Source organism: Schistocerca piceifrons, chromosome X, assembly GCF_021461385.2.
Source record: "Schistocerca piceifrons isolate TAMUIC-IGC-003096 chromosome X, iqSchPice1.1, whole genome shotgun sequence".
NCBI classification, from domain to species: domain Eukaryota; kingdom Metazoa; phylum Arthropoda; class Insecta; order Orthoptera; family Acrididae; genus Schistocerca; species Schistocerca piceifrons.
The window spans coordinates 780,426,338-780,444,044 of record NC_060149.1 but is presented as its reverse complement, the minus strand read 5'-3'; the positions used below and the strand labels follow the sequence as shown (position 1 = coordinate 780,444,044).

General features: G+C 42.7%; 1 protein-coding gene across 4 annotated transcripts in view; it reads left to right on the top strand.

Annotated features, from left to right (window-relative positions):
• LOC124721250 (regulator of nonsense transcripts 2-like) overlaps positions 1 to 17,707 on the top strand; it is a 221,586-nt gene that overhangs the window by 123,549 nt on the left and 80,330 nt on the right. For all 4 annotated transcript variants that reach the window (XM_047246115.1, XM_047246117.1, XM_047246116.1 and 1 more), the window contains 3 exons: positions 687 to 774; positions 12,761 to 12,920; positions 13,037 to 13,184. In XM_047246115.1, coding sequence (XP_047102071.1) covers positions 687 to 774; positions 12,761 to 12,920; positions 13,037 to 13,184 — 396 coding nt within the window. The remainder of the gene's footprint in view (positions 1 to 686; positions 775 to 12,760; positions 12,921 to 13,036; positions 13,185 to 17,707) is intronic.

Here is a 17,707-nt window from a genome sequence, read left to right as displayed (position 1 = left end):
TGTTCGGTTTATGCCAGAACTTAAATGTCTTTCGGTCTCTTGGCATTGTCAGAAAGGGAGGCCAGTGGTGAGTAGAGGAATGGGTAGTAAAAGGGCCAAGCAGAGAGATTTCACCTAGCAAGAAGAGGTTTGATTTGTGAGATAGTGAGGAATTTATCAGGACTTGAATTCAAATTTGAAGCTGAGGTGATAAAGTTCATATCCACAAAATCTTTTGACTGTGATATCAGTGACAATACATAGGGAGTCCACTGCCAGAGGGTTAACTTATCACTAAATGACTATAGAATTGAAGCCTTTAACTGATTATCTGTAACTACTTGCTGAACCTCTGGAAGTACGTTCTTTCTTATAAGCGGCATGTCCATAAACAATTTTAATGCAGGAAAACAGATTGTGTTCTGTGGATTCTAAGATATAGATATGCTATGATGGCCCCCAAAATTATGCAAAGACTCATAGTAATGAAAACAAGCTCCTCTGGATTTAAACACACCTTATACCACACTTGCTATAAGGCATACACACTGTTAGGTGATGAAATAAGTGTATGATATTTTGAGTCCAGTTTCACTAAAGAACAGTGTTTTTAATTCTGTGATTTGGTGTTGCCTTTCATGTTAAATAATTCTGTGAATTATCACCATATTCTAATCAGACATTTATTAGTGGTTGTAATGTCACAGGTCTCAGAAGAAGCACTGGATGCAGAATTTGAGAAAGATTTGAACTGTATTTCACCAGAGGAAGAAACACTCCCTCCTGAGCCTGAAGGTTTGTAAAATTTTATTAATAACTATTCTTCCATATCCGAAACCAGCACTACATTATAATACAGTAGTTCTGTTTCCTACATTTTTTACTTAAAAGTATTTTTGTTGCCAATCTTCATACATATGAGGTCAACTTAATGTAAAAATAGTTGGATTGATACAATAGAAATCGCAACCCCTATTTTTTCTACCTCCTGTGCACTTGTAATGCATGTGGGTAGAACATGCCATTAATTTTGTTTCTCTCTGTACTTCATTATTTGAATATCAGTTGGCTGTCAGCAATGTACTGTAACTGTGTCGTCGTACAAACATTGGCTTTTCTTGTTGGAACTGTTTGTCATTATGCCATCATATGTAACCTTTATTAATTGCATGTTGTTATTTAGTGTGTGTGCAAATTTTTCATGGCCAACTGTGATTTCTTGGGCATATCCCTAACAAAAAAGTTTGCAGGTAATAAGAATTATACATGAATATAGGTAATTCAAGAAAACTGAGACCTAAGTCTTGACCTTTAAACATTATCAGTGCATTTTGTGCTGTCATGTTGCAATCTAGTTACAGAATTCATTTTTATTTATTTATTGTCATGCACCATACTAAAAGGGTGCCTTCTTTCATTTGCTTAGAAATATAATTTTTTAAATATGCAGATGAAGATAGGTTGTTACCCACTGCATAGAAGATAACAGGTCAGTCTCTCTTCTATTTGGTGAATGGGAATCTGTATTATATTGCAGCCTGGATTTACCATCAATGCCTCTGATGTTCTGAGCACTGTTTCTATTTAATTAATATTGAGGATATATTAGCCTTTATTTATGTAAAATTTTTGCTGTATAACGTACCCGGGTATATCTCAGTGTTGTTGCTGATGATGATTGGTTTGTGGGGCACTCAACTGCGCGGTCATCAGCACCCATACAAAGTCACAATTTTTACACAGTCCCATTTAGCAATTGTCATGAATGATGATGATGAAATGATGAGGACAACATAAACACCCAGTCCCTGGGCAGAGAAAATCCCCAAACCAGCTGGGAATCGAACCCGGGACCCTGTGATCCAGAGGCAGCAACACGGTGTAGTTGCTGACGAAACTGTTGAGGAGCTGTGACGTAACAGCTGGATTCTCCCCATTTGTTGCAGTTTTTCTACTGCCATAAATAAGTAAATCTTTTTGCTGATTTTTGTCTATTTTCAATACATCTATTTGTTGGCACACAACACCTACAGGAAAATCTTAAGTTCTTATTTAGAGTGAATTTCACAGGAACTTATTGTTCAGATTATTATTTTGGCTGTTCTGATTCCTCTGTTGTACTTAGCTTTTGTTAGGGCATTCATAATTAAAAGCTATAACTAACTGATGGCTGTAATATACTTTGCTATGTTCAAAACTTTATGAGCTAATCAAGATAGTTGCGAAAAGTAAAATACACCACTCCAAAGTTAAGCATTCCTACTTTCCAGTAATATATTTTAAATTACCTGAAACTGTGATACTTAAACTAGAGTTCATAAGCAGTCCCATTTTTCGTTGTAAATTTTGTCAAGACCACTGTTATATTCCAAACTTTGACTACATACTTTTGTTAACTTGATTTTTTTCTGTGCAAAATTACATACAACAGTGATTCATTTAACATACAAATTAATAATTTCGTGTAAATCACTCTGATTTGCAATACAGGACTCATTCATATGAACAGAGAATTCACATTGCATAAGGATAGTGGTGACCATACATATTTCTGAATTTTGAACCAACAACATTTTCTATGACACAGAATCACATTAGTTTTAGTTGTTCATCAAAAGAAAGACGTCACACATTCATCTAATTGATTCGTCTAGATGGGCAATGGATCTACCTTCTTCAGTGCAGATGCACAAGTATGTCCGACCTCCTGCGAGAATCTGAGTAGTGAGCATGGATGAAATGGAGAGGGACTGCGGATAGGTGGCACTTGGTGGGAGTGTAGGCCATGCTGAGCTGGGCCACACATTTGCGATAATACTGTTTCCCAGATGGTGCAGTGGTTAATGCACTTGCCTAGCAAGGAGTAGATCCTGGGTTGGAATCCCGGTCCAGTACACATTTTTTGCTCTCTGCTGCCAATTCTGCATAATGTCCCAATGCAGTTGATATCAGTAGTCCCTTCTCTTCCCTTCCCGCCTCCCCCCCCCCCCCCCTCCACCTTCAGTTTACATATAATCACAGCTGCATGGATTCTGCATGGCGTATGTTCTTCCAGACATGTCTGAAAGAAAAGACACCACACATTCATATAAATAGTTAGTATCATGGCATGACAACTTCTTCAGACAATGAAGCTTTCCTGTCGTTAGTCAATGTAATTAACATTAGTCAACAGATGTTTAAAATATTTTGTTCAGTACATCCTTTTACTCATATTGGTGAGTATGGCTGCAACAGTGATGGGTGAATATTAAAAGAAATCTGTTGTGAAGCCGTAGTACATCTGTATTATGGTTTCAGTTCAGAAAATATAATGCACCAGTTGTCCAGATGTGTGCTTTATTTAATTTAAAAATACAACATGTTTTGGAAAGACATGACCACGTTATCAAGCTCTTAAAATATTGTCATGCTATAATCGTAATGGAATCGTGTCTTTCCAATCCATGTTGTATTCTTAAACTAAATACAGCACACATCTTGGCAACTGCTGTGTCATATTCTCTTTACTGATAAAGTTCTTTTGGTAAAGTGTTGTTTAGAGGTGAGCTTGTGCTTGCAGATCCTACACCTTAGGCACAAGAAGATTGCAGATTTCCTTGTTATTTTACTGTGTAAAATGTTTTTGTGTCACAACACACATAAGGAGGTCTGATCCTCATAGGATAGACAATTAGCTGATGAAAGGTGTATTTTTAATTTCAGATTAACTAGTGGAAGGAAGTATGTAAAGGTTGTTTCGGCATGTTAGTGCCGATGTTCCAGGTGTTGGTTCATAGGAAACCACATTATATATTTCTATTTAGTTCTATGTTTTCTTTCTTTTCTGGAAATTCCTTAAATTAATTTTGATTATTGTACCTGTCTCTGATACTTCATTTGCAATCAGTTCTCAGTCTTCATGTACTGTGTTCCTGTTGCTGTATTCAGCACTACTGTGATCATAAATACATGAGTATTCCTACACAAGACCAACAGAATGAGTATTGGGTTCAGGATCATTTCTTACTCTCCTGAGTACAAATACAATCGCACAACAAAAGGAGTATTATGGTAGCAAAGAGCAGCATGCCACATTTATCTGGCAGTAATGTGGAATGCCAGAAGATGCAGTTATGTCACACCAGTCCGGTAGGCACTGTACTATTAGACTGTGTGTGGTCCACATGAAGTTTACCCCTGCGGGTCTGGGGGTAAGAATAGGCCCAAGGTAACTAAAAGGAGTTTCACACATTTTGGCCTTTATGTGTTGGTCCCCTGTAGGGTTTGACCTCCATTCTTCAAAATTTTTCTGAAGAGCGAGCCAATTGGGGAAGGGTGCCTTACATGATGCATCGTGTCCATCGTGCATTGAGATCTTTAACCCACTTTCTCATTCTCGCATTTCAGTCCCACTCATTCTCCATCTCTTGGGCGATGTCACCTTCCTGGGTTTCTACCATGCACTATGCAGTGCCGCTATCTGCGTCGACGATGACTATGGACTTCTTGGCACCTGATATCCAGCACGGTAGCCAGTCCGTTGTGGTGGGGCCGCCATGTACCCTGTTGGTTGTAGCCACCTGATCACACGGGGATCATTCTGCTGATGCCTGCACCGTTAACTCCCCATGTATGCCAAGGAGTAGATAAGCGTCACCCTGGGGCATTGGGACTCCCAGCAATGGCCATCCTGCAAGGTGGCCTTTGCTGCGGCTGGGTGGCGCCAGTGGGGAGGGCCCCTGGTCAGAGTGGATGGCATCAGGGTGGATGTCACACGATGAACCGTAGTCCATCATCTCTTGCTGGTGGTGAAACACTAGCAGTCTCTAAGCATTCACGAGCTCAATTCAACGCACAGAAGTACGACCCCAAATCGTTCCCCTCCCTGGCCACACCATAGAAGGAACGTCAGGCTAAGGATGGCAGCGGATCTTATTCGCTCCAGTACCTTGTATGTTCGAGAGCTGATGGGGAATCCTTCAGGACAATGATGCCTCAGTTTTTTGTTGAGCATTTAGAGGACAAGTTTGGGGAGATGGAAGGATTGTCCAAAATGAGATCTGGTTCAGTCTTGATCAAAACAGCATCCTCTGCCCAGTCACTGACGTTACTTGCTTGTGACAAATTGGGGGATGTTTCTGTGACCGTCATGCCCCATAAGAGCTTAAATATTGTCCAGTGTATCATATTTCACAGGGACCTTCTTTTGCAGTCTGTTGATAAGCTGCGTGCCAATTTAGAGCGGCGAGGTGTACATTTCATCCAACGTGTCCATCGGGGTCTGAGGGATAATCAGGTTGCCACTGGTGCCTTCATCTTGGCCTTCGAGGGTGATACATTGCCCAGGAGGTCAAGGTGATGGTCTACCCCTGATGGTAGCACCCTGATGGGGTGCTGCAAGTTCTGCCATATGTCTTCCAACTTTACTTGCAGCATCACATGTCGAGTTTGCAGATGCCCATCACATCCCAATACTCCATGTGCCCCGCCTCCCATCTGTATCAACTGCGGAGAGCACCATTCGCCTTGCTCGCCAGACTGCAGGATTCTCTAGAAAGAAGGAAAATCATAAAGCACAAGACCCTGGACCGACTGACCTACACTGGCTCCCACACCACCTACTTTGGGAGCAACACCCCCAACCATCGGGGACATTCATCCCATCTTCTAAGCCAGAGAAGCGTAAGTTGTCTTCAGCTTCTCTCTCTAGGAAGGGGTCCCTTGGGTCACTCGCTTCCCAGGTTTCTGCTAGTGGGAAAGATGACACCTGCCAGTGACTGAAGAGCTCAAAAGCAGCTGGTCGGAGGGCTTCACACTCATCCTCAGTCCTGGAGACTGAGCCAGTGAGGTCCTCCCAGACAGGGAAACATAAGGAACAGCAAGAGAAATCCAAAAAGAAGACCCCCAAGACCAAAGAAATTGCGGTGGCACCCATACCACTGCTACCTACAAGCTCTGCGTCTGAGAATGGCGTGGAGACTCGGTGTCCGCTGAGGACCTATATCTCTCCAGATCCTCAGACCCAATGGATATAGACTGCTCAGGCAATAGGTCAGTGGCAGCAGGTGACCATGAGGCATAAACTGCCTCATTGAATGTTCCATGCCTTCCCAGTCTCACGATGATGTCATCCTGCAGTGGAATTGTGGTGGTTTTTTTCACCACCTGCTGAGCTACGGCAAATGTTAAACTTTATGCCTGCTATCTGCATTGCCTCTAGGAAACCTCGTTCTCAGCATTACGGACCCTTGCCCTCCACAGCTATAAGGGATATTACAGGAACCATAGCAACTATAATCGAGTGTCATGTGGAGTTTGTGTTTATGTCCATAACTCAGTCTGTAGTACGCTGTGCCCCTTCAAACCCCTCTTGAAGCTGTGGCTGTCAGAATAAGGACGACACAGGAAATAACTGTCTGCAATGTATATCTTCCTCCAGATCGCGCAGTACCCCTGAATGTGTTAACTGCACTTATTGATCAACTCCCTAAACCTTTCCTACTTTTGGGAGATTTTAACACCCGTAACCCTTTGTGGGATGGCATCGTGCTTACTGGCCAAGGCAGAGATGTCGAAACTTTACTGTCTCAGTTCGACCGCTGCCTCTTAAATACTGGGGCCGCCACACAATTCAGTGTGGCTCATGGTAGTTACTCGGCCATTGATTTATCAGTTTGCAACCCAGGACTTCTCCCAACTATCCACTGGAGAGCACATGACGACCTTTGTGGTAGTGACCATTTCCGCATCTTCCTGTCGCTGCCCTGGCGTCAGGCCCATGGAAGCCTGTCCAGATGGGCTTTAAACAAGGTGGACTGGGAAAATTTCACATCTGCTGTTACCATTTGATCTCCCCCACACAGTAACATCGATGTGATGTTTGAGCGAGTGACTACAACAATTATTTCTGCGGCAGAAAGTTTGCTCCCTTGCTCTTTAGGGTGCCCCCGGTGTAAGGCAGTCCCTTGGTGGTCGATGGAAGTCGCTGTAGCAATTAAGGGATGTCAGCAGGCTCTACAGCAGCATAAGCGGCACCCTTCCCTGGAGCACCTCGTAGCCTTTAAACGGCACTGTGCCCGCATTCGCCAACTTATCAAACGATGGAAGCAGGAGTGTTGGGAGAAATACGTCTCGACCATTGGGTGCCATATGTCACCTTCCCAAGTCAGGGCAAAGATCAAACGTCTTTTCGGGTACCAGACCCCCAACAGGTGTTCCCAGTGTTACCATAAATGGCGTGCTACCTACCAACACAAACGCAATTGCCAAGCACTTCGCTGAGCACTTTGCTCGAGCCTCTGTGTCGGAGAATTAAGCCCCAGCTTTTCGCACTCTTAAATGGTACCTGGAAGGGGAAGTCCTCTCATTCACTACTCGCCACAGTGTATCCTATTACGCACCATTTACAGAGTGGGAGCTCCTCAGTGCCTTTGCACATTGCCCTGACATAGCTCCTGGGCCTGATTGGATCCACAACCAGATGATTAAACATATCTCACCTGGCTACAAGCGACATATCCTCTTCATCTTCAACCGTATCTGGTGCAATGGCATCTTTTCATCGCAGTGATGGGAGAGCACCATCATTCCGGTGTTGCAAACCCAGTAAAAACCCACTTGATGTGGATAGCTATCGACCCATCAGCCTTACCAACGTTCTTTGTAAGCAGCTGCAACATATGGTGTGTAGGCGGTTGGGTTGGGTTCTAGAGTCACACATCCTACTGGCTTCATGTCAGGGCGGTTTCCTCCAGGGTCGCTCCACCACTGATGATCTTGTGTCCCTTGCGTCTGCCATCCGGACAGCCTTTTCCAGGTGCCAACACCTGGTTGCCGTCTTTTTTGACTTACGTAAAGCATACAACATGACCTGGCGACGTCATATCCTTGCCACATTATATGAGTGGAGTCTCCGGGGCCCGCTCCTGATTTTTATCCAAAACTTCCTGTCACTCTGCACTTTCCGTGTCCAAGTTGGTGCCTCCCATAGTTCCAGCCATATCCAGTAGTATGGAGTCACGCAGGACTCTGTACTGAGTGTCTATCTAATTTTAGTGGCCATTAACAGTCTAACAGCAGCTGTTGGGCCCTCTGTCCCACCTTCTCTGTATGCAGATGACTTCTGCATTTTGTACTGCTCCCCCAGTACTGGTGTTGCTGAGTGTTGCCTACAGGGACCCATCCACAAAGCACAGTCATGGGCTCTAGCCCTTGGCTTCCAGTTTTCTGACATGAAGACGTGTCCTGCATTTCTGTCGGCATCGTACCGTTCATCCGGAAACAGCACTTTACCTTAATGACGATCCACTCACTGTAGTGGAGACATATCGATTCTTAGGTCTGGTGTTCGACGCTCATATGACTTGGCTTCCTCATCTTCGTCAGCTTAAACGAAAGTGTTTGGCAGCACCTCAATGCCCCCCACTGCCTGAGCAACACCAACTGGTGTGCAGATCCCTCCACGCTGCTGCAGCTCTACAGAGCCCTTGTTCAATCCCACCTTGACTATGGGAGTGTGATTTATGTTTCAGCGGCGCCCTCAGCATTGTGTTTGCTCGACCCATTGCAGAGTTCGACTAGTGACAGGAGCTTTTAGGATGAGTCCTGTGACAAGTGTACTGGTGGAGGCTTGAGTCCCTCCATTGAAGATCAGACGTGCACAACTGCTCACCAGTTACATTCCACACATTCATAGCTCTCCTGAACATCCTAATTACTGTCGTCATTTCCCAACCATGCCGGTTCACGTCCTGCATAGGCGGCCAAGGTCGGGCTAACAATTGCGGTTCGTGTGCGATCGCTTCTGCCTGAACTGGAGTCCTTCCCTTCACCACCTCTCCTCAAGGTCCATTCACGTACACATCCGTAGTGTAGCTGTAGGCCGAAGCTTCGCCTGGACCTTTCACGAGGCCCTAAGGACTCCGTTAACCGTGCGGCTCTCGGCTGTCACTTCCTCTCGATTCTTGAAGTGTTCTGGGGCTCTGAAGTGGTTTACACCGAGATCTCAATGGTTGATGGTAATGTTGGCTTCACCTTTGTCCACAGAGGCCATTTTGAACAGCATTTCTTTCCCGATGGCTGCAGTGTATTCACTACAGAGCTGGTGGCCATATGTCGTGCACTTCAGTATATCCGTTCATGCCCTGAGGAATTGTTTCTTCTGTGTACTGACTCCTTGAGCAGCCTATAAGGTATCGAGCAGTGCTACCCTCGCCTTTCTTTGGTGGCGTCCATCCAGGAGTCCATCTATGCCCTGGACCTATACCATTGTTCAGTAGTGTTTGTGTGGACCCCAGGACACGTCGGCATCCCAGGCAACGAACTTGCTGACAGGCTGGCCAAACAAGCTATGCGGAAACCGCTTCTGGAGATGGGCATCTCTGAACATGACCTGTGTTCTGACTTACGCCGCAGGGTTTTCCAGCTTTGGGAGACAGAATGGCATAACAGTATACACAACAAACTGCGTGTCATTAAGCAGACTTCAAATGTATGGAAGTCTTCCATGCAGGCCGCTCACAGGGAATTAGTTGTCTACTGCCGGCTCCGCATTGGCCATGCGTGGGCGACCCACAGTTGCCTCTTGCACGGTGAAGACCTGCCTGAGTGTCAGTGCGGCGCCCGGTTGCCAGTGGGCCATATTATGGTACACTGTCCCACTTTGACTGCCCAGCGACGAAATCGTGGGTTACCGGACTCGTTGCCACTCATTTTATCTGACAACGTGTCATTGGCTGATTTAGTTTTGCGTTTTATTTGTGAGATTGGGTTTTATCATTTGATCGAAGTTTTAACGCATGTCCTTTGTCCCTCTGTGTCCTACACCTTTGTGCTTTTCGGGTGGAGGTTTCAATGTGTTGCAGAGTGGCTGTTTTATCCTTTATATTTTCATGGTCGGCCAGCCACTGTTATCTGGTTTCTTGTTTTATTCTCTTCTGTTCCTTGTCCTCTTTTGTTCCTTTTGGTTTTCGTTGCCTTTCCTTCGTTCTTGTGGTTTTTCCTTTCCGTTTTCTGTTATATGTCTCGTCTGTTTTATTCTCACACTTGTGGCATTGTTTTATTAGGAACAAGGGACTAACGACCTCATAGTTCAGTCCCTTCCTCCCTCTTTTAAACCAACCAACCACATGAAGTTTGAAGCTGAGTGCACCCCACTTACCGCACTTGTTCGACAGCTGTCTACACAGCATGCCACAGCGGTATTTCCATATATTTTGTGTGGCTACTGCTGAGAGTCTCATTGTAGTCCTTTCATTTCATTCCTCCCCCACCTTTCAGCTCAGTCCCAGTGAGTATGCTTGAGAGAGAGACAGCTATGAGAGTGAAGATACATTGTCAATAACTGGGCCTGAACAAGTGCAGACAGCTGGACAGATATGTTGAGAAATTTCAACAAATAATATGAAGAATACAATGATGGATTACTTTTTGACTGCCGTAAACTGGCAGTTATGTAAAATATAATTGTATAACATATTACACAGGGTAAAATATTTTAATAAACTAAGGTGAGAGATACGGGTGTACTTTATTACCTACTCTCTTTAATATTTATTTAGACAATGCCATCAGAAAATGAGAAGAAAGAGCACCATAAGGGATCCTTATAAACAAGACTAAATGTGTTAATATTCTGTTTATGCTGACGATATTGTATTAATGGCAAATTCTGAAGACAAACTACAAAAATCAATCCACCCTTCCAACTTTATTGGAAAGGATTATAATTTTAAAATAGCACTGCATAAAATTAAGGCAATGGCATTCCATGGGAAAAATCCAGTATGAAACCAAATTGTAGTTCAAGATGATACTTTGGAACAAGTTGAACACTTCATTTACCTTGGGAGCTATATCATTTTTAACGAGAATAAGAATGTAGATGTTAAATTACAGATATCAGAGAGGAAATAGCACTATAAGTAGAGGATTGAAAAGAAGAACAACAAAAATTAAATTCTATAAGCTGGTGGCTGTACCTGTTCCACCCTATGGCAGTGACACTTGCATCATGAACAGAAAGGATTCTAATTATGTTCAGCTGGCTGAAATGAAATTCTTATGAGCAGTCAGTGGTTGCACTACGTTAGGCAGGATTCTTGATGAAAACTGGAGAGTCTTGTACTGTAGGGAAGCAAGGGAGAGGATGTTGTGGGTAGTCGGTAACCTCTTTCTACATCGCAAATGCACACATTGATTAATACGGTTCTTTATTTACATGAACTTTTATGTAACTGGAACAGACTCCATGTGTTGTGGTACATGCTCATCAGTAATAGTGCACCGGCAGACAATATCAGTAATCTTGCCTTTACGTCCTTTAGTCTCACTGCTAGCCGCACTATGGTCAGCAATCTGGTCTCTATGTACGATTGTAGCCTGTGACCCACTCTGCGAATAACTGGCAGATGCCAAACTGGAAAAGTGAGTCAGTGAGGCTCTCCGGTGAGCAGTGGTGGCCTAAATTCTTGCTCTTGAGAGGGCTTTGGTGTCATGTTGAGAGGGCTTTGGTGTCATGTTGCTTGTCGGTGTGTCTCTGGCCTCTCTCGTGATAGGTATACTTGATCTAGTGCCTACTATTGATCTTTGCCTTTCATCTTTGCTGACTGGTGTGCTGGCAACATCTTACACCAGCACAAAAACATAAGTCAATAACTGAATATGTTTGCAGTAAATGACAAAATGTAAGAATATAAATAAAACTGCAAGGAATGTCTGAAACAAGTGAGAAACAAGGATTCTAAATATGGCCTTACAAAGCAAACCCAGAGGAAAGAGGGGCGTAAGATAGCCACTTAAAACGAGGAACTAATTCATACATCATCCTCTTTTTGGACTGCCCTGCACTGTCGTTCTGCTGTTGTTCACTCATCTCATGATTAAATGGAGCAAATGAACTAATACTGTCATTATAGTTGATAATGTTAATGGGTCTGACTTGAAAAAGGTAGGAAACAGATAGTATAATGGTAAATGTAGTGCATCACTCGTGTGCACACTGTAAATTCACAGCTAATATCCAAGGTGAGTGGAAGCACTTGCCATCTGCGTGGTGACAGACAAGTGCGAGGCTGTCGACAAGAAGTGCTCACACAACTACCAGGCAATTTCCACCACTGTTTGTGAATGGTATCTCCCCCACCACTTGTCCCCCCCCCCCCCTCTCTCTCTCTCTCTCTCTCTCTCTCTCTCTCTCTCTCTCTCTCTCTCTCTCACACACACACACACACACACACACACACTGCAGTGCATGCAAGCCATGCATGCACCAAATCTACAAACTTTGTAGATTTTATGTAAATGTGAAGTGTTTTTTAGTACTGCAAGGACAATCAACTTCACCACTGGATGGTGACTGTTGGGTGTTGTGGGATCTGACCTGGCTAGTTACACTAATAATTTTTTTGTTTTGTAAAAACTTGTCACCATAATTAATAGTTGAACTTTGAAAGAAATAAAATGCATGTGTATTGATGTCATCTAAAAAATGGTGTTGTGTACATCTTTGAACAAACACTGTCCTGCACTCATTTAAACTTTCAGCTTCGAGGTGATCAAAATTGCTGCTACTGAGGACAAGACTACAAAATCCTGTTCAGTTCTGTCTCAGGGTCTGTGCAAATTGCTTGTTATGCCAAACATACTGGGTGGCAGCTTGATGTTAATTGTGTCTGTGTGTTTGCTTGTTTGCATTTCCTCAGTATTATTGTAACAACCATCTTGATGGGCAGTAACTATCAACCACATGTCATTACTTTAGTGATACCAAATTTAATCTGTATGTAACTGAATTTTCCAGAAATAGAAGAAACTGAGCCTTCAGCTGTAAGCAATAAAGTTTTAATAGAATCATTTCTGTCTGCTCTTCCCAACTGTGTAAACCAAGAAATGATAGACAGTGCAGCTATTGATTTTGCAATGAACTTGAATACCAAACACAACAGGAAGAAAGTTGTGAGGTGAGACACAAATTGTTTCTAAATTTGTATTACGGCTTTGTTTGAGGATGTTTTAGACTTACGAATTTATGAATTTCTTAGGTTCTCAACCTGTGCACCTCTTTCATGGTTTTCAGGGCACTGTTCAATGTACCTCGTATTCGTTTAGATTTACTGCCTTTTTATGGACGATTTGTTGCTACGTTACATCCTGTGCAACCAGACATTTCGGAAGATCTTTGCCAGCTTTTGAAGCAAGACTTTAAATATCACATCCGCAAAAAGGTTTGTGTTTGTAATTTAATGTAGCCTGTTTTGTGAAATAATAATTAGAAGTTGCTGATGGAAATAGTGTTCATCTTTTCTTTATATTTATGCTTGTTATTAAGTTCCTGAATCCTATACTCTGCAAGAGAAGTCTTAAGGTACCGAAACTATATTAGCTCCAAAACTACGTGGTAACTAGTTTTAGTTCATTTTATGGAAGAAAGCCACCGTGTACCAATAACTACATTATGTAAATTAGAAGTTCCAAATAATGTATTTATCTTATGGTTTAATAGTGTTGTGTATTGAAAGTAAAAAATATTAAATATATGTACAAGTGTTGAAATTCTCATTATGTTTGTGATGGACTCAGTGCTGCTACAAAAATCAACACTGGAGTGGGTTCACCCTGGTGCAAGCATTGAAAGTAACATGTTGCACTCACTGATGTAAGAGACAGGTGCGGATGAGGGTTGGGAAACAGGATAGAAGAGGAGAGGGGTACTGCCAGGAGAAGACTGCAGATGTTGATTCATAGACCCATAGACCAAACTAAAGTGCGAGGAAGGGGGGGGGGGGGTGAATGGAGTGTGGTGGTAGGAGTAAAGACCTTGTGGGGAAAGAAGGGATGCAGGTGAAATGGTGGGGACAGGAGCATTATTTTGCTGTCTGATTTATTGATGGCTGGCATGAAATGAACTGATAATTTATTGGAGGGGGAGGGGTGTTATTAAAGTCAAAAATTACTATTATGTACCAATTATGAAGTGAAGGTAGTTCAGGAGCATAAACACCGTTAATTTAGTGCTTTTATTTGTATTATGATGAAAGCAAATACTTATATACAATATTTGTGGACAAATGTGCACAATCATAAGGTTGTATAAGCTTACATTTCATATCTTGTCGTCTGATCCATTAGACTGCGTCATCTGATGCATGGTGAATGTCCATTATCATTGCTTTGTACGCTTGAAGAGGACAGTCGGCAATGATATGGTGCACTGACTGTAAGGAGGCACCATAATCACAATTTGTAGACTAATTTAGTGTTAACCCAAAACAGAAACAGTAATCAGCAACTCTTCAGGCCTTTGTAGATATTGCCATTTGACACCCACCCTCTTTCCAGCACACCTGCCTTCTTTCAATTATACCAGAGTAACTTATGCAACCCATCGCAGCATTCACCAGTTGTGGTTCAGTTGTTAGCTGGACAAACAAGCAAGAACTCCTATGCAACCATCTTACTCTTCTCATTCAGTTAGAAGCAGCAGGCCTATAATATAACACGGTAAAGTACAACTTTTCCCAGAAGGCGTGGAAAATAGTATCACCTCTCAAATGAAGGACTTTGAAATATGTTTTATGCTCACATATTATGACTTTTCTGCAGACCAAAAACTCTCCTTTGTAGGAAGCAGCATGGATTCCATTAAGAATGACCACGTGAAACCCAACTCACTGTTTTCATCCACAAGATCCAGAAAGCTGTGAGGACGGGGCGTGAGTCATGCTTGGGTAGCTCAGTTGGTAGAGCACTTGCCTGCGAAAGGCAAAGGTCCCAAGTTCGAGTCTCGGTCCGGCACACAGTTTTAATCTGCCAGGAAGTTGCTTCTATGTCCTCCCTCAATCTGACCTGATAGGGATCCCAAATGCTTGAGCAGTACTCAAGAATAGGTCGTATTAGTGTTTTATAAGCGGTCTCCTTTACAGAGGAACCACATCTTCCCAAAATTCTACCAATGAACCAAAGACGAGTATCTGCCTTCCCCACAACTGCCATTACATGCTTGTCCCACTTCATATCGCTCTGCAATGTTACGCCCAAATATTTAATTGACACTACTAATGGAGTATTCAAACATTACAGGATTCTTTTTCCTATTCATCTGCATTAATTTACATTTATCTATATTTAGAGTTAGCTGCCATTCTTTACACCAATCACAAATCCTGTCCAAGTCATCTTGTATCCTCCTACAGTCACTCAACGACGACACCTTCCCGTACACCGCAGTCAAGTTCCTCAGTGGTAGAACCTTTGTCTGGGGGAGGATAATGATAGAGTCGTCAGCTTTTAGGGACCATGGAGCCTGGAATTCTGCAGAGGACACGTTAGGGTCATGTTGTAGGGACCTTAGGAAGAGTTGTGAAGCAATGCTGGATGTAAGGAATTCTTGAAAGGCTTGTAAGGGATGATTTTGAGGTAGTGGCAGTGGATCAAGTTGGGATCGTGGTCAGAACTGTTCAAGGCAAAGTCCAATGTCAGCTTTGCTGTTGGAAAGGTTTTGGGATTGGGTTGCAAAATGATATTTCCAGTTGACATTCCTTTTGAAGGAACAAAGCAGCATGATCAAATGCAGGTTTAGGGCTGAAAGTGAGACCCTCAGATAATACAGATAATTGAGGAGTGGAGAGTGCTTTAGACGAGAGGTTGAGGACACTATACTGTTGTGACTGGTTCTTGTGATTATGAGTTATTCTTGGTCTGGGAGGCAGTGGTGAAGATAGGATGTAAAGGAGAATAGCTAAGCTCGGTTTGTAGGAGAGGAGCGGTGGTTGTCGATGGTGTGGCTGTTTAGGGAGCTGCAGAGGACAGTAAGGAAAATACCACTGTTCAGGTAGTTCAGGAGAAAGTGGGATAGGTTTTTGAGGTGAAGTCTGGCATGTTGTTGGAGTTTGAAGTTGGCTTAGCAGATGATACCATCAAAGGAGACATGATGGGGAGATAACTGCATGATTTTGTAGAAGGAGAGAAGTCTGGTGGAGTAGAAATTGGCTGATGAGTCATATAGGTCACAGATTAGGTGGGTAAGAGCAAGAGATTGCCGTATTTGAAACTGTCAAGGGACAATGCTTCCGAGTGGGAAGATTAAACCTGTAATAATTCCGATACAGTATTGCTAGTGTCCTGCTTGCCACAATCAAGTCGTTTAAATGGTGCAAAGCAATATGAGGTGTAACGAACATATTAGAACTGTGGTAGTTATTGGGAGAGTTTAAAGAAAGAGTGGTTCACCTGTGAAGTAGACCGCATGTGGAACGCTCGTGCGACCTGATATTGAGTACTGGTCAAGTGTTTGGGGTCCATACGAGGTCGGATAGAAGGAAGACATTGAAGCAATTCAGAGGCAGGTTGCTAGATTTGTTGCCGGTAGGTTCGAACAACATGTAAGTGTTATAGAGTGGTTCAGGAACTCAAATGGGAATCCGTGGGGGTATGCGACATTCTTTTCAAGAAATGCTATTGATGAATTTCGGAGAACTGGCATTTGAAACTGCCTGCATAAGACAGTCGTTTTTCCCTCACTCTATTTGTGAGTGGAACAGGCGAGGAAATGACAAGTGGTACAGGGTATCCTCCATCATGCATTGTACGTTGGCTTGCAGAGTATCTACGTAGCTGTAGATGTAGACAAGCAGGTTTCAAGAAGTGGGATCTAAGACCTTAGTTTTTATAGTGCAGAAGCACCTTTTTAAAAGAATGGATGTAATATGTTCAGATGTGTGTGAACTGCTAAGGGACCAAACCGCTGAGGTCATTGGTCCCTAGAATTACACACTACTTAAACTAACTTATGCTAAAAATAACACCCACAACCCATACCCCAGGGAAGAATCGAACCTCCGATGGGAGGGGCCGCGCAATCCGTGACACGGCGCCTCAAACCACACGGCCACTCCATGGAGCTTTGTAATATATGATGGGATTCGTCATGGCAAGAGAGGACAGTTTGGAGTGTTAAAAATTGTGGGAGTGGCAAAAAGGATAGGCAGAGGGTGGATAAAAGATAGAAAAATGGAATAAAATCAACCAAAAAATTCGGAAAAATTCATACAAAAATTGTGAGAACAGAGAATGGTTAACAAGAGGTGATGATTGAGTGAGAATTTCTCACCAGAAGAGTGCTCTATATGATATGGAAAAAATTATTGGAAATGTTTTGAAAAGAGACAAAACAGGAAGAGAAAGTAATAGGAAAACATGTAAACTACTTAGTTTGGCAGTTAATAAAAAAGAACATTTTGACAAAAAACACACACAAAAGTGTGAAAGAATTACACATAGACAAGATAAGGGGAGGATGGGAAAGAAAATAGCTGTCAAATTTGCGAATAAATGTGTGAAAGACAGTCAGGAGAAGTCCCTGCAGTGTACTGAACTGTAAATTGTTACAGTCAAATTCATAAATAACAATGGAATAGTTTGTGCAAATAAAAATGGACCCCTCTACATGCATGGAAATCAGTACTAGAAAAGATATAGGGGCAAAGTTTTGATTAATCTTGATGATACAGATAAATAAATGAACGGATTAGCACATAAGGTAGAAAACACACGACAGTTTGAGCAAGACAGGTGACAACAAGGACTGTCAAGAGAGTTACATAAGAAGGAATGATGGCTACATAGGCTAATATAACAATGAAAACAATCAAATTTTGACAATATAATTTTATTTGGATAGATAAAAAAATCTGCTCACCAAGCGGTGGTAGAACACACATAAAAGAAGGATGTAATTAGGCAAGTTTTC